The 25,377-nt window shown below is 40.8% G+C and overlaps 2 protein-coding genes across 2 annotated transcripts in view; one reads left to right on the top strand and one right to left on the bottom strand.

The window, feature by feature from the left end:
* Window positions 1-195: 195 nt before the first annotated feature.
* The window catches only part of T265_03717 (hypothetical protein), a gene marked incomplete at both ends in the record, with an annotated part of 168,412 nt that continues 143,230 nt past the window's right edge, over window positions 196-25,377 (bottom strand). Inside the window, one exon of the mRNA XM_009168264.1 lies at window positions 196-315. Within this exon, the coding sequence (XP_009166528.1) occupies window positions 196-315 (120 nt within the window). The remainder of the gene's footprint in view (window positions 316-25,377) is intronic.
* The window catches only part of T265_03718 (hypothetical protein), a gene marked incomplete at both ends in the record, with an annotated part of 166,041 nt that continues 143,146 nt past the window's right edge, over window positions 2,483-25,377 (top strand). The window contains one exon of the mRNA XM_009168265.1: window positions 2,483-2,519. Coding sequence (XP_009166529.1) covers window positions 2,483-2,519 — 37 coding nt within the window. The remainder of the gene's footprint in view (window positions 2,520-25,377) is intronic.

Here is a 25,377-nt window from a genome sequence, read left to right as displayed (position 1 = left end):
TCACTGTTCACATCAGTGGACCTTCACTCCGCAAAGACAACAGTCGCTGAACTACTGGACAGTCATGGACCTCCCAGTGGATCTCTAAGGAAGGAAGACATATGTGAATTGCTCAGCCTCTGTTTGACCACGTACTTCGAATTCAACGGTGAATACTATGAACAATTGAAAGGAGCACCAATGGGTTCCTCAATTTTAGGGTTCATCGCCGAGATTGCAATGCAAAGACTGGAGAGGACCGTGTTGCCGGACATCAACCCGAAGCTTTTGGTACGTTATGTAGACGATACCTTTGTCATCATCAAGAAGAGAGAACTACAACGAGCAATCCAATTGATAAACAGTGTCTCCGATGACATCAAGTTCACGGTGCAAGAAGAAAACAACAACAAGCTGGCGGTTTTAGATGTCCTCGTCACAAGGTTACCAAATGGACAAATGCAAACGGAAGTCTACAGAAAAGCTACGCATACGGATCAACTTCTAAGCTAGCACAGCAACCACCCAAACTGCCCCAAACAGAGCTGCATCCGGACACTATTCAAGCGAATTGAAACGCACTGCAACACAGTAGAATCTGAAGTGAAAGAAGAGAAACGTCTATACAGAATCTTTCAAAGGAACGGTTACCCAAGGAATTTCGTCCGGAGATCTTTGAGACAATGCAATTCAACCAACGCGACAACCGGAAACACAAGCAAAACAATCACATTACCATATATCAAAAACATTTCGGAGATGACCGCCAGGATACTACGACTGCATGCCATAAAAGTGGCCCAGAGACCGACTGACACGCTGCGGAGAGTACTATCAAAACCAAAAGGGACACTCAATGCGATGGAAAGGACAAATGTAATCTACAAAATTCAATGCAACGATTGTGAAAAACACTACGTGGGACAAACAGGAAGGAAACTGTCAACCAGAATCACCGAACACAAACTCGCCACCAGGAGACATGACCAACTCTCTCTCATCTCTGCACACGAGATGGGGAAGAACACAAGCAAAACAATCACATTACCATATATCAAAAACATTTCGGAGATGACCGCCAGGATACTACGACTGCATGCCATAAAAGTGGCCCAGAGACCGACTGACACGCTGCGGAGAGTACTATCAAAACCAAAAGGGACACTCAATGCGATGGAAAGGACAAATGTAATCTACAAAATTCAATGCAACGATTGTGAAAAACACTACGTGGGACAAACAGGGAGGAAACTGTCAACCAGAATCACCGAACACAAACTCGCCACCAGGAGACATGACCAACTCTCTCTCATCTCTGCACACGAAGATGGGGAAGGACATCATTTCGATTGGAATAATGTCAGAATACTGGGCCAGGCAAGAACAAAGAGAGAAGCCGAGTTCATGGAGGCGTGGTACTCCACCGATGGAGCAATAAACAGGCGTATTGAGATTGATCCTGCCTACCAGCCTCTGAGACAAAGGAAACACCCGAGCTACCAATATTCCAACACTTTACCGATAAGCAAGTTTTATATAGCTATGCTCTTTCCTATTAAAGATTCTTCTGCAGCCATGCAGGTGGAAACTTTCTGGCAGATGGAAGAAACCATAAGAACAAACTTACCTAATGCCCATTGGACAATAAATGCAGGAGTGTGCATGAGAGCTTTTGAAGAATGTGCATACTTGATCCGTCTTTATGTTGCCTATTAATCACTGCAGGCACTTGGAAAGATGCCTTACTCTGCATTCTTATTTTCACAGCAGTCTACGGTTTTTTTTTCAATCGCGAAGTTACATGCTTATGATTTTGTTTTTGAATTGACGGTATGCTTCCCTAAAAGTGTGAAAGTAACATGCATCTCTGGCACAAACGACTCGTTCCGCGAATTCGAAGAAATTTCTGAAATTTATTTAATATTTTAAGGCATTTCGACGATTGCAGTTCCATAGAGGAATGCAGTGTTCAATGTCTGCATGACAAGTTCCGCGACGTGTTGCCGGAGCAAGAGATGTATGCCCACCGGAGGCACATTCTGCCAGTGAAGTTTTCGTTTATCTCACTTCATGTTAAGTGCATGTTCGTGCACGCCGGTCTTAACTATCATCGGTGCCCGAACTAATTTGTTATTTTCACCTGAATATATAGATGATCGTAGAAAATTCACCTCGCATTCATGTTTGTTCATCAAATTTTCAACGGGATACCTCAAATATCGGCGTAGAGTATGCTAGCTTATACACCGCGCGTCGATTGAATCTGCAGGAAAGTTGAATTAGGACTGTAGTTTTCCTTAAATTATTGAATTAACAAACGTGCTTCAAACAAATTTGTCGTGTGCATCCGGCTTCCGTTTTGTGGGAATAACCTCACAGGTTCCGTCTTATCGACCAGCAAACTATTCGTTTTATAAATTATCACTGCTCATACAAGGTCACATATGGATATAAAATGAAGTGAACGAGACGTGTGTTTTCGCACTACCAATCAACAATATTCATGGCACTGGTTTTCATGCTTATCGCAGTTATCCTAAGTAGGTTATTTACAGTGTGGAACACAACACATATATTCATCAAAACATATTCATGAGTTCTAACTTGCATTTTAGTAAGAAACGTCTTGGCAAGAGGTATTCCGCCTTACGATCTATGTATGGGTGAGAACTCATATCTATTATTGTACATCGCGTGTTCATTAGAGCCGGCCAGAAATAGTTTTTTCGATAAAATCTGATTTTACGTTTCAATCTGCCGTGAATTTCGGGTACTGAAAGTCTTGTCTTGGTCCTGCCAAATGCGCCATTGGGAAACATTTTCGTTACTAAGTGTGACCAAACCAATGAAGGCCTATATGCTTCCACACATGGCGTGTTTTTTCCATAGTCATATCTCAATATTCAACCCCTTGTTATTGACTAAACGAAGGTGACGGTTTTTAGAATATCCAGAATTTGGTGGTTTTGTCCAACCATTGTTTCACAGCTAATCAGTAATCTACAGATGGAAATGGACACGCCTAGGTTAAAGATGAAGTTTAGTCACAAATGTTAGCAGACAGTGCTTGGTAGTCTCCAATTGTGATCGCCTTCTTTCAAAATTCACAAAATGAAGCTTTAGGGGGTTACATATGTACTTGGGAATCCTCGGAAAAAAATCAATCATATAATCTAAACGGACTATCATCCATTTCCTGCAGGGAAGTCTTAGCTTCCTATGAATTTAGTTTTTCACCGTTGACTGTTCTCACATTAGCTGTTTTACTGGAGAACCTTCATGCACGGTTTTGTTTTTTATATTGCAAACAAACTCTTAACTATTCGTTATTAATTTTTGAGTGAACTTTGGATTAATGTTACAGATGAGTGTGGAGAGGATCCGCCGCGCGTTGACCGTAAGTTTTCAATAACCCAACAACCATGAATAACTAGGTGCTCTGAAGTACACCAGTTTGAACAAACACCTCGGATAATGCGTGTGAAATTTTTTAGCAAAATGACCTTCACGGACAGTTAATGACCTCAAACAAGTCGTCTCTGAAGCACTGCGATCTTAACTAATATACACCACATTTCTTCATACAAACAAAGGTTTCTACCAACTACTGGAAACATAATGCACATGATCACGTCAAAAAATATCGCGTGGCCTTGAGAAACTTAGTGATTGCCTCAGTGGAACGGATCAATACAAGTCAAGTCACTTTTTCAAATTTGGACGCCCACATTCTGTTTACAGTTCCGCAACGTCCGCAGAGTTCACATGCAGAGAGTTCCAATACGACGTTCAGATGTATTGCTAAATGCACATATATTCATCAAAACATATTCATGAGTTCTAACTTGCATTTTAGTAAGAAACGTCTTGGCAAGAGGTATTCCGCCTTACGATCTATGTATGGGTGAGAACTCATATCTATTATTGTACATCGCGTGTTCATTAGAGCCGGCCAGAAATAGTTTTTTCGATAAAATCTGATTTTACGTTTCAATCTGCCGTGAATTTCGGGTACTGAAAGTCTTGTCTTGGTCCTGCCAAATGCGCCATTGGGAAACATTTTCGTTACTAAGTGTAACCAAACCAATGAAGGCCTATATGCTTCCACACATGGCGTGTTTTTTCCATAGTCATATCTCAATATTCAACCCCTTGTTATTGACTAAACGAAGGTGACGGTTTTTAGAATATCCAGAATTTGGTGGTTTTGTCCAACCATTGTTTCACAGCTAATCAGTAATCTACAGATGGAAATGGACACGCCTAGGTTAAAGATGAAGTTTAGTCACAAATGTTAGCAGACAGTGCTTGGTAGTCTCCAATTGTGATCGCCTTCTTTCAAAATTCACAAAATGAAGCTTTAGGGGGTTACATATGTACTTGGGAATCCTCGGAAAAAAATCAATCATATAATCTAAACGGACTATCATCCATTTCCTGCAGGGAAGTCTTAGCTTCCTATGAATTTAGTTTTTCACCGTTGACTGTTCTCACATTAGCTGTTTTACTGGAGAACCTTCATGCACGGTTTTGTTTTTTATATTGCAAACAAACTCTTAACTATTCGTTATTAATTTTTGAGTGAACTTTGGATTAATGTTACAGATGAGTGTGGAGAGGATCCGCCGCGCGTTGACCGTAAGTTTTCAATAACCCAACAACCATGAATAACTAGGTGCTCTGAAGTACACCAGTTTGAACAAACACCTCGGATAATGCGTGTGAAATTTTTTAGCAAAATGACCTTCACGGACAGTTAATGACCTCAAACAAGTCGTCTCTGAAGCACTGCGATCTTAACTAATATACACCACATTTCTTCATACAAACAAAGGTTTCTACCAACTACTGGAAACATAATGCACATGATCACGTCAAAAAATATCGCGTGGCCTTGAGAAACTTAGTGATTGCCTCAGTGGAACGGATCAATACAAGTCAAGTCACTTTTTCAAATTTGGACGCCCACATTCTGTTTACAGTTCCGCAACGTCCGCAGAGTTCACATGCAGAGAGTTCCAGTTCAGATGTATTGCTAAATGCACCTAATTGATTGTATAAAAACTTTTACTTCTTTACGTCTGCCAGCAATCCTGATTTCCATCTATGCCAACATTTCTTCGTAGATGCAGAAATCCTTAGAGTAGAATTGTGTCGCCGTGAGTTTCTAATCATCATTTGTGTCGCTCGTGTGATGGTCATTTGCCACCATCTACCGTACGGTTAATTTTCATACCCGTTGCAAAGCAATTAAGTAAGAAATTGAGTTGACGCGCTATAATAATGTAACTACGGAATGCCAATGATTCAACGAACTTTCAACACGTAGAGTACGCTGCGATATAAACAGAAAACCTAGGGTGACCTGGAATTACCGCAAAGGCGTGAGTGTAAAAGGAGCCAATTCATTCAACTATATTGGACGTACATGTTTACCGACACAATGTACAATAAAGTGTGTACGTTTTTCCCATCTCCAGATCGATGCAATCGGGAGGAGAGGACACGCTGCCTAGGTTTGTCCAAGCATTCAAACTTGTATATAACAATCTTTGCTGGCACCGTTTGAGATTTTTACACGCATCCAGCATCGCTTCCTCAATTAGCGATCCGATAGGACATTCTACCATATTCTCTAGCTGTTATTTCTTTATCAGTTCTTATATGCATTGAGGAATAATTCACCAAAAACGTCCTTCGTTGGTTTTTGCATTGCCTGTTCTAACAACCAAAGTTGACATTTGTGAGGGCACTTTGGTGACGCAATGTAGCGGCTTCACCAAGGGTACCAGATGGTTCGCCTGCCTGCCGCAAGTGCAAGCCATCAAATTACGTTACATTTAATTTGAACATAGCAGATCTACTTCATCAAGGGCTCGACCGAAGTGCTTTTGGCTAAAGCAGACCGTATGCAGCATTTTTGCCGAAATTTCTACATTTGAAATAGTTTGCCATGTATCGTAAAAAGCTGCTTCATATAAGTATTTTCCAACAATTTTAGACGCATACCCAGAGGATGAACGAGAGAAAAGTGGGTCACCTAACTGATTGTAGAAATATAGTTCCAGCCTTATCTGCAAGACCAGAATAACCACAGAAGATTTAATGTCCAAAACTACGCATGAATTCAGCGCAATACGGACATGTTCTGCAACACTTTTAACCACCATGCTGAAGCTACACAAATATGCCTGGTAATTGTTGAGGCCCTCATTGGTGTGGCTGCCAATGAACAAAAGCTTTTCAGCATGTAATGGACAGCCGTTCTCCTCAAGAGTAGGCACCCACAGAACTACGGAATTCTGATCACCCTATTACGTTTACATTTGTACTCGGCATGTGACCGAGGATGCAATTGATTTATTTCGTTAAGTTTCGGAGAGTTTTCATCACCCAAATATTACTCTTTCTATTTTATCGGAGAGTAGAATAAATCCGATTCTTTGTCGTCACAGAATAAATAACCACTTGCCAAACGATAATTGGCACACATTCAAAAATATATTAAACAGCAAGTTCAATAAACGAGTGTTGTCAATGGCCTTGGATGACTGAATTCCGATTAAGCAACATTTTGTTGTTTGGAACAAGTTGTTCAAAGCACCTCCTCATCTTGACGCAGCTAAATGTACATTTGCTTGAAATGTTCCGAAAAAAATTTGGATGCGTTGGTAATTCATCGTAAACTTCTACCTTCCCGTGGACTTGGCCTCATTACACAAATTTTTTCTTCATTTGTCATTTGAACGTTCATTTGCAGCGAAATGCTGGAACGAATCTCTCTTCCGCTGCATTGGTGAGTTACACTGCTGCAACCGCAGACACGTCATCTATGCACTTTCCGAAGAGCAAATTGAAATTTTAAAACGAATGAAACCTCTTTCTGGAATATTCAATTGGTAGCACGCTGCGGTAGAGTGGAACGATGCCTCCGTGAGTTGCCGCAATAAGGTTTTCTCTAGTAATTATAAAACCCTCGTTGTGCTCATTTCTCAGTCGTTCGATCTGGTGTATAATGTAGTGTCAGCGTCAACTACTGAAGAGCTAAAAAAGAACGGATGCATGTAATAGATTCACTCGGAAAATGTAAAGCTTCGAGCATTTGTTTTTTTTAAAACTTTCTGAAGTTGCAGATTATCTGGAGATTTTGTGGACTTGAATTTCAGGTTTTTTCTCCTCTCCTCAATCACAGTTTGGAAACCTCGTCCAGCGCCGAGCTTTGTGACTGGTGATTATTGCACATGATGGTTTAGAATAACTCCACCCAGAGAGGTAATAACCGCTTACGAGAAGGTGATTAGACCATAACATCATCAAATTTGGGACTCACAACTGACCGCCGTTTTCATCCACACTATCAGAATATGACGATTTCTACGTATTGTTTTTCCCTGTGTGTATATAGTGTAATCAGTGATGGATTCCGGTTCGCAGTTGACGCTCAGTTGATTCACGGAAACTCTATAAATGCCCGATCACCCAGTGCAGAGATTTTTCTCAGACCACGAATTTGACTGCTGTAGCTTCTGCGCATCAAAATTGAAGTTATATTGCTCCTTCGGGGGACCACTTTTGCAAAATCAAAAGCCAGATTTATGCTCTGCACCATAGAGGTTTATTCATCAAGCACTATAAATTAGCACTATTAGTGGGGATACGGCAGCAAAATACTGGTGAAATATCTAAGTTGATGCCGATGCCCGCTTAGAGAAATTGACTATAATTATACCCCTTCAATAAACTAACTGTATTGTGATAGGATGCTCATGTATTGAAAGTCTACACTACCTGATAACTAACAGCTAAATTGTTGTATATACCTGATATCTCCTGCTGGAGAACCCTGGTGTTCACAGTACTCGCCAAATAGATGGAAGCAACTCAGTCGCATTTTGGGGCACAAGACCTGAATTATTTACCCCGTTTAACGGAGGAAGTGTGCATTTTCTCAATCACTTTCGTACTGCTGAACTGTGACATACGTACAGAAAATCAGTGTTTCTCTTAAAGCAAGAGGTCTTTGGCTTGATCGTACTTGAAAAGACAAACAATGTGTGTCAAAGATATTTCACTTGCCGCAACACTACTGTCCACAAATATGTGTGCTTTATTTACAGTGATTTGTCGTCAGTTACATGCCCCGCTAAGTAAGGCAGAATTCTATTTATTTCGCCACTTAGGTTTGATTTTAACTGTCAGCTGTCATTTCCGAACTTCGTCCTTACCTGAACGCGTCTTGTTAAATACATGTGCTTGACACGAAGGTAGGAATATATATGATATAATAATGGGATGAACTTTACTATTTCAGAGGACTAAATCATCTGCTTACGTTGAAAAGGTTTTTGCCAATTAAGATTGAACGGCGTATTTGAACGGCGTAATTCATCCTTCTTATATTTTGAAAACAAACAAGGGTTCGTTCGTGGTTAACGAGTACGGGTTTGGAATATTCCAAGCTATAATGGAGGTGCTAAGAAAGGTGATCGTAGAGATCCAGGATGCCTGATCGGAAAATTGGAACTGAGCAGCAAAAACCACCACGGAAATTCCACCAGCTACAGCAGCTAATTTTCCTCAACAAACGTTTGCGTATTATCCTGATATGCAGTTCTTTGACTCTCCGGTGAAGGGCACTTTTCTGATATCATAATATGAAACAGCGCAAAATGAATTCAAGCAAATCTCACTCACTTTCTGTGATGCTCCGTCGCAAGTACATGTCAACCTTCAATAATTTGCGACATAACGAGATTACGTGTGCTGTCACTCTTGTATGAGAACTTTGCCTGCAGGAAATCAGGTAATTTTTCGAATTCAGTTTTCAAAGGTGCGCCAAAAACAGAGTCGGTTTGAGTGCTTTTCGGGTTCTTATGTCTACAGGTCTTCCTAATTAGCGATGATTAGAATGCTAGTAAAATTCCCCAAGTGTAAAATTTCGCCTGCAGTTGGGCGCAAAGGAGGAGAATGTGAACCACTTTATCCATCGACCTGAACGCAGGCATGGAACAGGAAGACCCGCAAACTGGAGGGACATGGTTGTGTTATTTTAGAAATCGGGGGCTCGGCAATTCGGCAGATCCTTAACTACAGTTCTGCAAGCTTGTGTCTAGTGCGCACGTTATTGTCGACCACCACAGAGATTCTCCGCCATTTCAAAAGCCGTCGTTTCTCCCAGGTATTCAGTTACGCGTTACTGTAGGAATATACTATAACTAGGCTACTGCAGACTCCTACGTGGTTGGTAGCAGTGGTCACGCAGGTAACGTAAACGCAACTGACGCTGTCCAAATTACCACAGATGTCACCGCTCCGTAGTATCTACACAAAGCATGGCCTTCGGTGCTTCCGGTGTTTCTGCAAACATTTGCGATCTTGTCTAAGTGTGAAATTTTCCAGTGTTGTCGTTTTATCGCATCACAGTGATGCGCATAAGACTACAGGACGTCCCACAGTTTCTCTGCTAACATCAACTTGCCCCAGGTGTGAAAGGGCATCTTGGAAATATCAGCCGCAAGATTCATCATTTCTATACGACTTTACGCAGTTAAAACATAAGGGGCGAATGTAGGTCCTTGTTACCAATTACTAGTTGTTACGAATGACAATTAATATCAGTCGTGGTTATTTCCCTAATGATTATTGAAGGGATAATGCGCTGGATGTGACAATTTTTGGAAAACAACAAAAACTAACTATCTTCAAATAAAATGCACGAACCGTTGAAGCACTTCTAGCTTCCTGGGTGTCCAGTGTCGGTGTATTTTGTCATAAATTCAACAATGTGGAGTACAAATCGCTTAATTTGTAAGTTGCGCGATTATTCCGGTTGATTAGCCGAATCATGGTGCTTCATTAGGAAGGTACATTATGGAAAGTAGTTTCACTAAATTGGTAATTAGCCGTGTTAGGTTCTGTTTTCTTGTTAATGGGACTGAAAGGTGATAAAAATTTTAGAATACCTGCGCGGTATTTCCATCCTTGGTGGGAATCAGCAGCAGCCCGCATCGTCTTTAAAATATACGCTGAGTTTAGTTCTCCCCCTGACCTAATCATAGACTTTCGAACGTGTGAGAATAATTGGATGTTCCTGAAAATACTTCCTCTTGTGAGTGAAGTCGCCACGGGTGCAATTGCAAGTACACTGAGGATCCTTTGCATTCTCTTGGAGAATAGGCACCAGTGAAAGGTATGAAAGAATTGCTCCTCAAGAGGACGTGCTGCTGACGATTCCCAGTTCTCATGAAGCGGTTGTACATACCACGTCTACTGTCAGAATAAATTGATGGCGGCAGCAGCCAGAAAGCCGTAATGATAACGAAAACGTTCCGCACCAGAGCGCGTGGCCACCAAAATGAATCCTTATCATTTGCATGACGGTATTATCACCGCTTCGCTCGCCATACGGCAGGACAAGGGATATGAATGAAAAACGTATAGTCTGTTGACGACAATACGGGTATAGAATATTTCTTACAGCATCTTCAGTGTTAGTCTAATCCCCTACGTTTTGTTCGATGACGTCAACAGGTACAATCGTCAAACTACGTGAATGTTTGCTTTCTTTGCACACTTACCCATTTTCTCGCTGAATAATCAAGTAGGTAAGTTGTTGGTCTTGTGCCAGTTTCCAAAACCCTGGACTTGTGGTTTGTTAGGCCTTCAGATAGCGTTGCAGCCCTAGTTGCCTGCACAGTTTAGGGAACGAAAAACTAAATTGGGTATTTGTAACTATCAATCACTGTGCAATTAACAATGGAAGACAATTGGCTTGCTAATGGTCCACATGTACTTTTCAAAATAAAGCAAATCACTCATTGAATTGTTGAATTCAAAACCAGCCTATACAGCATCAGAAAACGCGACAGAAACGCAGAGAGTGACACACTGACTCGCAGGCTTATTCGCGGGACCACACTCACGGTATTGTAAGTGGCGGGTGCAGGCAAGAAATCACATATTGGAGGAAGGCAACGAATGATGGGAGTTTTTATGAGGCCGAGTTAAACGTGGTTGACTTAGATGTCACCTATTTACTGAAAACAACCGAAACCCACCACCCCGCAAAAATGCACATTTCTGCAAAAGCTAACAATACAGTGTAGTGAACTGTTGTGGCCAGCAACGCCGTTTTTATGCTATCAGTGCACTAAACGTTAAGTTAACCCAAGCTGCGCCTCATCAGTAGTGAGTTAACAAGATAAGAATCCCCGTTTCAAACCCAGTCAGTTCACGTGCACTTCGTTGTCTCAAGTAATTCAGCCAATGAATAATTTTTTTCTAAATTCTAGTATTGCCACCTTGTGCTTTCAAACGTCAGGAATATATATGAATTGCAGATTTCCTTCTTTATCTCGGTAGTCATTCATCATCTTAACTTTAATGAGTTCGTTCAGCAGCCCTACCTGGTAGCCAAAGAAAGACGATAAATTTTGCAACAGGGTGTGGGCGTTTGTGCCCAGAAACCCAGACGCTAGTAGATTCAAATGCTTTAAAATGAATAACACAGAATGTTCGCCATGTCTGGGCTTTTGGAAATTGTTCCGCTGCAAACTAGTCATGTTGTTTTGAGCGGTAGCATACTGTGTAAGTTACCGGAAATCACAGCCCTAACAGTGGAAGCGAAAACAGTTATAAATACGTAATAGTACAGAAGGTGACAACATCGGTTCGCATATCATCATGTTATGAACAATTTTTTTGTTTCTCAGCCACTTAGAGCTCGGTTACCGCTGAACTGTTGGTTAAGAATCCCAGAAGTTAGCGTTGATGCAAATGTCTTCCTGGCACAAACAAACTAGAAGTAGGCAAGAATCTGGAAGTTTGAGTTTTTCCTGTCTGCTTTAGCGGGGAAAAAAATCCATCAAGACGTCCACAGTTCACTCAACTATGAGATATCCAAATTATTTGATCATTCAAGAACTTCATAATGGAGACATGGTCCCTTGTAATGATTAACGTGTACAGAATCTAATGTCAGCACCATCAATTCCTTGGGATAATTTCTTGCAATAGGCTACTTACGCCATCTTTGGCACGAGTATATGTTAGCATATGCTAGTTTCCACAGGCTTCAGGTTCCAAATTTACGAAGATTTCACCCAAATTTACCGGCTTGCGACCGTGACTGCGCACGGAAGATTTTCGACCAACGTCAAACGTTTTAATATTTTGCGTAATTGAGAACAAGGTTTAGAGAAGGCTCTCGGGTGCCCCTCATCGCACATGAGCAAATGTCTACAGGAAAAAACCAGAAGGCGGAATGTAAGTCTGTGTAGAAATTTCCCGACAGGTAATCAATGTTCCCCCGGTCGCTGTTTATACGTGAACAGTGTCTCAGGAAAAGGATAAAATGATCAAACGTCACACATTGTCTGATGTTCAGTACAGGTATCGGTTAATATTGATCTAAAACCAATTGGCTAAAAAAACCGCTCTGTTTTGGGGCTGCCTGCTAGCTTCCTTCTGAGCGCCACACATTTTACAACATTTCCAATGTTCAGCACAATATCGTAAACAGTAGAGTGAAACTAAAGAATGTATCATGTACAATCTAACAAGTATGAGACCTAGGAGAACTGCCGAACCTTCAATGTGCTGTTTACAAGAGTCCTCAAGTGTATCAATTTGGTTCTCCTTTCGGTAGAGAATTTCTTGAAATCCCAAAAGGAGCCTCAGTATACTTGAAATTGTACTGCAAAGCCACACTTGAAAGTAATATTTTCATACTACATTGTCGTTAAACAAACCGTAGTTAAATGGCTGAAGATACATTTTCTAGTATGCATACATGTCAGTGGATTTTGGCGCAGGTTTCTACTTAGACCTTGCCTCAGAAAGCATGATCACGTAGTCCGAAGGACCGTGCGCCGTTTCACACACATTTGTACTGCGAATGCTGACACCGTGGATTGCTCGCCGAATATATACAATAAATTGGAATAAAACGCAATCACCAAAAGACGGTTTACCCCCTCATTCATTATAATTTATTGTTATAATAAACATGGTTGTGACAAAGATTTGATTAGTGCTCAATGAGAACCTGGTTTAGTGAAGTTAATGTTTATGCAGGTGTTGTTGGCCCAAATCTCGATTCACACGGATTTCAGCCACTGGAGTTTCAGTTAGTGGCACGCGTAGCACCAACAAGTAAGCATTTTGCAACGCTACATAAATGTACCAATATCTCAGTTGTTCAGAGTTCTGAATGACCCAAATTTCGCAGTGCGCCGAGTTCGAATATCTTACGAGCCCATACATTGAGCATGCTACCATACACACTACTGTGAATTCCGTAGGCCGGGTAACGAACACCGAGGACATGGTCCCCAGCACGCACGAAGTTATCTGGTAAGAGTTTCAATCGTAGTGGGAAACCGCCCTCGGTATGGACCACCCTCAATAACTGAACGAAAACTACTTTGAATTTGATAGAACTTCGATGTATTACAAATCGCCATCGATGACGAACGATTGGTTTACCAAGCAACTGGTAATCGGATGTTGGCAATTTATGAATCCGGCTTTCAAATATGAGACCGTTACTTCAATAAGCGTGTGGATACATTCTTCCCTCTTGAGAATGTCAATTTGAGGGCTGAATATTAAGCAAAATCATGCTTGCAAAGTGTTTGAAATGAAGTTATAATTATGCGATCCCGCATCGCACGAAAGCTTGAAAACCTTTTCCTCAAAGTTATACATTTTACGAACAACTAAAACTAGCGCTATGTGGGTGTATTCTCAGACTGAGCATTCAAACCAGGAACATGTGAGCTCGATAATAATGTCGGAATAATTATCGGATCACATGTGGCCGATTCTCAGTTTTAGGCGTGCTCAACTCAAAATCTTATAAAGGAGTGCTTTACCCGTTGACCTTCGTCATCTTTGAACGATAATACTTGGTTGTGTGCACAAAGTTATCGTGTTTTTAATGTGATCGGTTCACGCTTTGCATGGTCAGCTCAACTACTATCCGGTGGCAGACTCAAACTTCTGTAATACTCAGTAAACGGAGCGCCCCAGAAAAACTAACTGCCAACTTGGGAATGCAAATTTATTTTACCGCATTTAAACTGACAAGGGATATATTAGTTTTTCATTGAAAGTTCCATTACGCAATTTTGCGTTATTTCTTGACAATATACTTGTAGCTTGCGAGGCTGCCGTTTGAGAATGGCAGTGGATGTGTTCGTTACATTACTTAAGGTGCATGAATGACAAAATCACTGGTGGTCTTGACATCCATGTTGACCACATTCCCATAAAGTACTGGTTGTCAACAAAGGCGTATTTGACATCTAGCTGTGAATCTTCGACTGCCAGATGCAAATCTGTTGATACCTCGTATTTAGGACATCGGAATCGGCACCTATTGTGGAACACATTCTGCTTTGCACGTGGTAAACAGAAGCGATTTGACTTTCACGCCTACCACGATGTACTTGAGGCGCACGATAACTGTAAATCGATCTCATCAGTACTGCATACATGAGCTTCTTTGGCCAATCTGTTTGGCAACAGTTTTGAGAGGGAAAAATCCTTTTAGCATTTTTTCTACCAGCATCAGTTTCACTAATTTAGACAATAAATATTCCAGCGGAGAGTAGTTGCTTATTCATGTTTGGTTATTAGTTTCCGTGAAAAGATAATGTGTGAAACTGACGCGTACAAAACCCAGATAAACTGTTATCAATTTGCCTTGAACATTTAAGCGGCAGTTTCAGAGTTTTATTACACTTAACTTTTGTAACCGATATCAAACACACTTGCACGAAAAATCTCTAAATATATGCAATTTTTCATACATCTATTGCGATTCTTTTGTCTCCGTGAAATTTGGTTTTTGGGTTTATCCGATACAATTGCTTGGCGCATGAAATTGCATGTGCTGAATACCGAATTAATTACGAGCTAGAGGAAGACAAATGCACATTCAGCCTTCAAAGTTAAGTTACACATCCGTTTAAAATACAGTGGATTAGAAGAATAGCCAGACGAACTCGATTTACACAAATCACCAACAATCATGGTGATATTTTTCATGTTTATCGCAGCTGCCCTGCGTAAGTGATTTACTGAACGGCAAGCAATACATTTGTCAACATATTTACGCGTTTTTTTCGTTTTAGTTGAAAACCTCCATCCGAGGAGTATACCGCCATATGTTTTGTGTATGGGTGAGCATAAATATTTTTTTCATTTCTATCGTTTGCTGTCTTTGGCACACTGGAGATACGCTGACTTGCACAAAAATTACAATTTATACAGTCCGCGAAATTAAACTGCGCGTCACGTGTAGTTTCGGTTTATAGGTTATCGTCAAGCAAGTCGCCAAGACCAGAGTTATTTCTGTTGCCGACGATTTACTGAACGGCAAGCAATACATTTGTCAACATATTTACGCGTTTTTTTCGTTTTAGTTGAAAACCTCCATCCGAGGAGTATACCGCCATATGTTTTGTGTATGGGTGAGCATAAATATTTTTTTCATTTCTATCGTTTGCTGTCTTTGGCACACTGGAGATACGCTGACTTGCACAAAAATTACAATTTATACAGTCCGCGAAATTAAACTGCGCGTCACGTGTAGTTTCGGTTTATAGGTTATCGTCAAGCAAGTCGCCAAGACCAGAGTGATTTCTGTTGCCGACAAAACCACACGCGTTGGCATTCAAACATGCAGCCACCTTCTTTTGACAAAATGGGTCGCCCAATAAAAAATCCAGTAGCCAATGCTCTTCTACAAAATGTGTTTTGTAGCAAATCAGTTGAGTTCAGTTCTCCCTAAATGATCTGGTTGCGAACCGATCCTTGAAGAGTGTGTATTAAAAAAGGCCTCCCATGATTTATGATAAGGCCAGCGCCAGCACGACTGTAACGAACCGTAATCGGTTGCCTGTAGGTATCACCCTCCGCATACAATCTATTACAGATGTTGTCCGCAGAGCATCTTTTCCCACAGCAAGAGGTATTAAATGAAAGATAAAAATGAGCTAACATCTAATTATTCTTTTTGCACCTTTTTCTGGTCTACACTGAATTTTATCAATTTCAGGAGTAGAAATACTTAACGCATGATTGCGCCCTTCTTGCTACTGTTGTCCCAAATGCTAGTTGACCTATAATTTGATTTCTAACGACAGCGGGATGCGGAGAACTGCCTCTCCGTAATCGTAAGTTCCCAATCGCCCACAAACTATCACAAACCGTAATGCGCTCTGTTATTATGTGCCCAGTACGCTTACTCCATTCGAAGCGGTAAAAACATGCGGTGCTTTTTCGACATTCAGAGTTGTTCTAGCTGTCGAACATGTGCTTTTCTGAATGATTACGATTCTCATCACTATACCGCATCCTCCTATCAAATTCTTATTTCATAAAACGGTTGGAGACCAAATGCTCAAAATCATGCAGGCAACTAACACTGGGAAATGAGAGGGCGGGCTGCCACCTCAATGAAAACAAACATTAGTTTCGCGAACGTTAGAAACCTCACTTATGAACTTCAAACACATGACTGCCTGTGATCAATTGCGCCGCCAGCTGAAACAAGTTCGAACCCTGCCTTGGCCTATATTAGTGTAGCTCACCCAATAAAAATAGCGGATAGACACTATTGTGGGCAACTAAGACAAATAAAACAATGCAATTTTCGGGTGACAGATTCGGGCCGCTGAGACGCATTCTCATGCCGGCCAACATTTCGGCGGTTTGATATATCTTACCTAACTTTGTAGGCGCGGAAACCCGAAAAGTAGAGCTTTGTCGAGGTAGGTAAATAACCATTCACCGGTTTGTTTCACTGATAACCATTTGCTCCGCACTACCATCACTTTTATTTTCTTCACTGTTCTGATTGCGTCGTCACCGTGATACGTTCCCGAACATACACCTGGGATTTTTGATAAATCATAGATATTTACAAATGGATAGACAATACTGCAAACCAAACTAGGAATTATATGTTGTTCGGGGATTGCTGTGGAGATATGAGTACAATGTGAGCGTATATTTGTGGTTTTATCTTGTCCACGCAAACGCGTTTGTGAAAACCCACGTGCTGTTTACATCTTTAGATCGGTGCAATAGAGAAGAAAGGGGCCGTTGCCTAGGTCTGTCCAAACTTTCAAATCATCATAATAAACGTATCAAATAGTATTTTTTTGAAAACTCGATTGAATTAGCCTTGTTGGGCAAGCGGTTTTCTATCAATTAACGATTTAGCGTAGCTTCAGTAGTGTTTTGATTCCATATTTTGGTGCATTATCACCGTAGGTTCCAGGAATCGGATTTATTCGAGGTGTTCCATTCTGCCAGATTGTATCATTCGGACTTAGTTAGTCATGTTAGCAGATCCGAGTTTTAGCTGCAGTTTTGACAAATGGTCTGGCGTTACATTTTGATCCAATAGAGTATTTTTATGTAGTTCAGTTGAACATGAGAAATTTTCAGTTGCTTCAATACAGGCCAAGCAATAATGACACTGCAATATTTTTGAAATGCTGGAATGTATCTGGGGTATATATATATATATGCTGCACGTCATAAAAGATAGGCTAACGTTCGCAACCTCCAACGTTACAGTGGAACATGAGGGCAACGAACGCGAAAAACGTATGTTGCATCATTATTGATGTTGTTCTTTTACTGAACATGACAGTTGCTGAGGCTAGAAAATCAAAGCCTTTATGTAGCACACAAAATTGCTACTTTTGTGATCGGCCTATATAAATTCCATTACTTCCTCGAACACCCTATCACAGGTGTGTGGGTCCTCGCGAATTGCAAATATCCCAGGATGATCACATTTCTGCAAAGCAGAGCTATTAGGAACTTTCAGTTTCATTTAGTTGGTATCTGGCGGGATCGCATCTGCATATGGCCAAAACCTGATCGTTTTTATTAGAAAACGTGGAAACCATATAATTTTCTCCTTTTTACGTAAATATTTCCATTCATTTGCCTCGCGGAATATCAGTAATCGACTTACTTCAGCATGTGCCATGCTCTGAGGTCTGCAGCATCATAATAGTTGTGCCTCCTTCCTGAACAATTCGTCATACATGAAAACCCAAGGGTGCATCCGAGAAGCACGATTTGTATGGTTTTCCGCGGGTATTAGTTTTGCGAACCAATATAGTTGCGAGAATTTTGCAGCAATACGAGGTATACATTTGGGTTATCTGAAGACCTGCAGTTAAACTTAACATAATTCTTGTGGGATTAGTAGAAAAACACTCCGGGTGTGTTGTCAAGGGAAATTTATTTTGATCGCCCAGTGTGTGACTGCGCTGAGTTCACTGCACAGTTTGTTTCTTTTTGTGGCATGGCAACGACCATTGGCAGGGAAATGCTGGAAGGCAGCTCGCGACCGCTGCATTGGTGAGTTCGGTTGCTGGATTGGTGGCAGGGTTCATAATAAATGAATTGGTATTTTACATTAAGTTTCACCTGTAACGGATTTTCACCCCACATCATGTATTATTGTAATTAAAGAACGCTGTGGTGAAAATCAAAGATGCATACGTAAGTTTCTGCAGCCAGTATTTCCTATTTTTATCACTGCACTCACTGCTTATCTTGTGACAATATAGGACCAAGTGCTACTACATAGTCGGGCTTAGCATGCCAGCAGCATAAGACGCTTTTTCAATCAAAATTGTTCGCAAAGTCTATATACATTTTCTATGGGCATTAGTTCGAGGCATTATTTCTGCATTCGCGGATTTGTCCAAGAAACAAAAAGTAATAAGTTATCCACCGGAATAAGTCAAGCCCAAAAAGCAACATTAATCGCGTGCTCTTTGGAGTCGTTTACCCTGAAGCCTGTGAAAATAAGCGAACGATTTTGGCGGCTTCTTAATCTGCGTCGAACAGTCGATGTATATTAGTAATATTCTATAGACGTTTCATATAGGATAAATCAATGCTATGTCCCGGGGAGTCTTACGGCAGATAGTGAATTGCGAGTGATTTTGTTTATTTTCATTTTTCCGCTAAGCTTAAAATTGTAAATTATAGGCTTGCCATTGAAGAAAAGCCGCTATAATTGGGTAGCTCGACCCAGGATTGACGCCGGTCAGCTGTCTAAGCTCATAAAGTGCTGCTGAATCACGTTTTGATGTTACCGTGAAATGGATTTGGAGTTTTCCGTAATATATGCGATATTTTCAGGACTGTGTCGTGAATTAAACGCTCCGCCTGGTAAGTCTTGATGTTAGCAAAACGTTGCCAAGCAATACACATATTTTGTGCTTGAAAGCTGCCAATTTTTTACAAGTCTTCGCGCTCACCTAAAGAATATTCATGCAGTAGATGAAAATGTAACAAATTAGTCCAACTTAGATCTATGTGTGCCTCATTAACCGGTTATTTCTTATTTTCCCAGCGCAATAAACAAACGCTCATCACTTGTTAATTCAATTCGAACTTCAGTAAAGTTACCTAGAATACTTTTTTAATTTTTATCCATTACCGATGCAGGGTGCTTAATACCTGATGACAAATAGGGGATGCGGATACCTCCTAAAGAAGTGGGGATGGCGTTTAATTCACGTGCCGGTTGAAAGCCTCCAGAGGGACAAAGTCAGCTCTGAAATTAAAGTATGGGGAAATTAAGCTTTTGCAATCCACGTTGACCCATTTGCAAGTGATAACATTGATATGTTAATTTATCTCGCAACCGCATTGTGCAATTGCTTTTTCGCGAAAGGACCTGAATCTCTCTCGTCCTCTTTGCACTCTCTGGGGCACATGGACGACGCAGCAGAGCATGCAGCGGTTTAATTTCACCCACCTTCCGTGATGCTCAACCGCCGCCGCTATTCATCTCAAATTCAAGCAACCTTACGTCCTTTGTTGGTATGCCTCTGCAAGATTACTGAGTGGATGACATCAAAGATGTTCAGACAATCTCCGTGGCAAATTTTATCGTGCGCAAATTACAGTCAAATAGGTGATAAAAGTAACATCAGTATAAAAGGCTAATACCCAAATTTATGCCGGTCCCAAAGTGTTTCATTCGTTTGGAATGATAAAATTTATAAGGTTTTTGGTTGTATAAACAAAGGAAAATTTGCGAGTAAGCCAGAGGAGAGAACATAGATTTGAATTTTTAAAAAGGTTTACTGAGTTCGACGGCGTGAACGATGAGCCATAATAAAAGCATATGCCCATTTATTCCACATCTGTCGCGATTAACCCTGAAATTCGGCCTATAACCGTCATTCACGAGCGTGTTAACTTCGAATATTCACCTAAGATTACACATCATTGTGAACAAGTATGCGATCTTTTTGTTTGGTACCCGTACTGAGGCGGCTAGTTAAAAAAATTTATAATGGTTTTTGTCCCGTTCCCGGGATAACAAAAAGTGAACCTGAATCGCTCATCACCACCTTTTCAAGCCAGAGAAAGCGCCTAGACTAAGGTAAATATGAACACTCTTCAAACCAGCAGCTAGTTTAGGGTTCTGACGTGAGCCCAATCATTATGATGATCAAACTGCGTTTGGCCATGATATTGTTCTCTTAGGGTTTGGCATGAGACAGTGGCAAACGTTTGTATAAAAAGTATTGTTTTTCTTTTGAAAAGGTGATTCAGATTACACTTTCCAAACTCCCAGTTCTACTCTCAAATGATGACCATAAATTAACCACAAGAATGTTTAACGGGCAACTCGGAACGACGTATCTGTCTAGAATTCCCCATGCAGTCCAAAGAACGTTATTCTATTTCGGTAACGAATCGACCAGTATTGAATTTTTCTACGATGACTGCAGCTGTCGGACTACTGCATTTTCTACACCCGTCCACCTGGGTTAACATATTCCGAAGAAAACGCTACACATTGTTAATAGCTCAGATAGCTGATTTCAGAACTTACGCTTGGCTGCAACTCTTGAAATTACGAACTAAAATACTTAGACCATTTCGCTCGGTCTCTGTTAGGAAACGAGTGGTGCAATTGTTTTAAAACGCAAAAGTTTTCACATGGCCTATGAATGGAGCATAGCGGAAAAACTTCAGACGAAAATTTCTCCAAAACTGAGGATGACACAAGACCGGGTGCTTCAACAACACTTTTGTTTGGGTTACATTCTCTCTGACATACACTCCATTTTCTAAAAGATCCTTTTTTTGAGGCCAAATTAGCCAACTCCTGTCAGATCATTGGCAGAATATAGGCTGTAATGCTCGTCACATTTTTCAACATAATTTTATTCGGTGGATTTCAAACACAGACGTTCATTAATTTTTCTGCGCTCCAAAGAAAGCAAGAAAGAAAAGATTTCGAGATTGCTTCAAGGTCCGACTTTCTAGAATGAAGCTGTCTTTCATAAGTTTCAATAAACTTTCACCAGCAATAATGTGCTTAAGGGTCTGCGAAAATTTCTACTAAAATCTTGTTCATCGGGTGACGTGTATTAAATGGTAGATTGTAAATCATGTTTCCGACGCTCGCGAAACATAGTGTTCTCAGGATGAGCGAGCTCTTCAGCCTGAATCGTTTCCCTCGTGGAGGTGCACGGCATGAGACTGCGTGATGTGAATGTTGAAGATTCGGAAATTGCTCGTTTATATCCCTCACAAGAAATTCTTTCAAAGCTGACCAGCGACATGAACGCAGCAGTCTTGAAGGCGTCTGAACCTGCTACTTGGTTTATAAATCCCAAGAAATACGGAATATCGGCTCGGTGTATCTTTTCTTAAATTTAGGCAAAAACATCAACACTAGAAAATGAACAACACACACGCAGTTTCGGATGGAATGAACATACCGGGGGCTGACCTGCACAGGGTGAAATCTTTTCTAAATGTAGTGTGTTTGTTGAACAGCTAAAAAACAATGCAAACATCAGAATGGAGCATAATCAGGCACACTTTGAGCGCAAACAAAATAACGTTCGGAGCTCCGAGTCTTGCTATTACAGGCCGGTTGAACCACTTGGTGTATAGACAACAATGGTCGTTTGGACCGGATTACTACAATATCTGCTCCTTAACTAAAACGGAAGATATTTTCAGGATTTCTGCGAGCATCTGAACCCTCGGTTTGCGGAAGTAGGTCACTGAGCTCCATTCTGAAACGAAATTTGTAACATAGGTTAATTTCATGCTTAATTTCAACGGGATCTGCGAGCATCTGAACCCTCGGTTTGCGGCAGCAGGTCACTGAGCTCCATTCTGAAACGACATTTGTAACATAGGTTAATTTCATCCGTATTTTCAACGGGCTATCTGCGTTGTGCTCAGAAAAAGCTCAAACAACGTGCCTCGTGGCATGCTGACTAAATAAAATCATATTGTAACTATGCCCTTTATTATGAAATACCGTTATATGCTAATAAAATTAAAAACAAAAATGACACGTCCAGCTAAACAATTGTATATCACAATGAAACTCCGATTTCCGATGAATAATATGCTGCAACGTGTATAGTCGTTTGCCATCAAGGTTGCCAGTTGAAGACTTTCCTCACATTGATGTAATTTACATAATGAATTTGTACGCGGCCAAATGTAAGATAGTGATAGACATTATAGCAAAAATGTTCCAAGATGATCTCAAGGCGCAGGAAAACAGGTAACACAGTCACAAGGATTTTATTTATTGATCATTAAAGTTAACAGACATTTCAAGTTAAACAGCGGAAGTTTAAAGGAAAAATGGCCGAGCCCACGCAAAATCAAATCGTGTGACATCTGTCACGCTGTTCTATCCGGCGTTATGTAGCCACATAGCTGACGCCAACATGGTTCGATTGTGTTAAAAGTTAGACTGCAGCCAGTTGCCTGGCAGGAGCCACTCAATAACGTGAATACTCGAAGATTTATAAAAAAAGGCAGAGTTGTTAGTATATTTTCCATTGGTTATTGGAGCCCATTGAATGCATTATTAAATTTTTTTAATCTACCGGACACACGAAGTGTCTTCATCGTCATAAACGAGAAACGCTTGGAATGTGCCACCCCATTATAAATAATATTGTTTTACTAAATAATTAGCCCATGCGCATGGAAGGTCATTGTTACTCCTCATAGTTTCCTCATAGATAAATATTCGCCCCTTGGACACACTTGATTTGCGTACGATCTAGGCATCATTTTTTGTATTCTCGGAGTCATGCGTTGTAAGAGCGCTCCTCTGAAGGAAGACCATGAAATATCCTTATATGTTTGTTGAAAAAAGGCCTCGTGTATTAGGGTGGCTTAGTTTTACCAAATAATTGGGTTTCAGTTACCGGATTAGACACATTCAAGTGAGCTCATTCTTAAAACTTCCATTAGTTATCAAGTGATCCAGTGCAAAAACCGACTTCAGAGGCTAACCATGACGTGAACCTCCTCATGGTGGATTCCTTAACGGTACGCCGCTCAATAACCAGGACAGAGAAGCTGTTACTCAGCAGCCTTCAAACGAACCTTAATTATCACGAAAAATGTTACGCAAGTATCAGTTCTGGTACAACCAAGCACGTCGATGAATCTAGAACAAACCCAGGTACTTCGAAATTTTGGTCAGTTTCAGATAATGCTGTTGTTGTATCGTCTGGAGGTAACCCGTCAACTCACGTAAGGAAGAAGCCATAGTCGAGCATAGGAACAGGTCTTTTTCGCAGCGAAGTAAGGCGGTTTATATACATCGGAAAAAATGGCATGAATTGGCTGAGACTTTCTCTCTAACCGAATAACCAACAGGAACCAACAGTTATGCACGATCGGGCTGTTCCGTTCTGGTAACAGCTGTTTATTCATAGCTTTATCTCGGTGGGAACATCACATTCCGCTGCCCATTCCTTTACCAATTTGAGATAGGGCGTCTAATTTCGATAACGGAATAACCAATGGACAGTCTCATTTCTTGTTTGTTAGCTGGAAAACCCAACTTTCAATTAAATAACATTCAGACATTCCGCTAATTATTTGGGAAATCTCGCGCCTACCAAATGCGGTATACATACTGGTAATGAACCCAAACGTCTACTGTCTGTAAAATTTGTTCCAGCAAATTTGTGAAATGCTATTCATTTGGTCGAATAAAAAGACCAAGAAAAATCGCGACGGAATGCGACAACGTTATTCTGCAATTTGGTTTACAAAAACGGACGGAACAAACGCAGAGTTTTAGAGTACTTAGCGAACCATGATGAAAACGCAGATATATTTTAGATTTTTGCTGTCTTATTTTTTCCCAAAACTATAAAAATATAGTTTGTTACCAGAATCGTAGTAAACTATGAGTTTTATGTTTGTTATTCCAGTTGCTTGGAATTCTGCGTCTTGATAACTAGGGATGTTTGTTAGTCTAATGTAATCTTCAAACTTCCGTCACCATATCTGGAGCAATGAGCGCGCGTAATTAACCAGTTTAAAAGGTACCAAGGAATACATACCGCCAAAATCACGCGATGTGGTTTTGACGATATTTTCCCAACTTCGTTAAGTAAATTGGTGCGGTCTGGCGGTACAAAACTAACTATAACCTCGTGCAAGGTTCGGAATGGTTCGTCTTGAATATGTAAATTAATGCTGTGCCTTTAAATGTTGCATCAAATGTCCCGGGTAACAGTAGAACCCTGTTGTGCTTTTTTCACCTTCTGTGGAGCACTATCTTATGAGTTGTGGTTCACGTTCCCACACATACCCATTTGTGGTCATATTTTAATGTTTGTCATCCACCTCCTCGTCAGCGTGCATGAATCAGCTAGTTAAGGGCGCCTATACAAGCGGTTTATTTGGGAAATGTTCTTCAGGCGCCGGCCGCTGCTGTGCATGTTCGCGGTTGTCTAAATTCCACGGTTTTACATTTTGCGGTGGCATTGGCTCTGCAGGAATTTCAATTGCACTCATTGCGGTCTGGTTGCTCGCAAACGGTTTTGCGTCATTTGTATTTTATTCATCTGCGGATACTGTATGTGGCTACATCATGAATATTAGTGGTGTGCGTGGTTCTAAAACCAAATCGGGAGTGCAAAAGAACCCTCCACATAAACAAACCGGTCTTTGAAAGCAGTGTACCATGATATGCGTCCTACTAAGGCTGAGAGGCCACCGCTTTGTTCTCTATACTACGTGTATTGCTTCCAAACAGAAGAAAGAACTACTGACGTAAATAGACAAACAGAAATGTTACATCATTCACCTTGATTATCTGTTTATTTCCGCGGTCCCTGGGTTGTTCGCACAATGTAAAATAATATATGGAAGTATTTGAAGCGATATATAGTTGAGTTTGTTGATTTATTTCTTTTCGATAGCTAACCTACGCTTATTCATACACCACCCTCGAGAATATAATTGTACTCCCTGCTGATTTTCAGTGCTGGGCCTTAAATGCATTTCACTGCGCCCTTCAAATTAGACCTTACTTTTAGAGGTAACATTAGA

This window comes from Opisthorchis viverrini (assembly GCF_000715545.1).
Source record: "Opisthorchis viverrini unplaced genomic scaffold opera_v5_54, whole genome shotgun sequence".
NCBI lineage: Eukaryota > Metazoa > Platyhelminthes > Trematoda > Opisthorchiida > Opisthorchiidae > Opisthorchis > Opisthorchis viverrini.
Note: the sequence above shows the minus strand (reverse complement) of the source record. Positions and strands in the feature narration are given on the sequence as shown.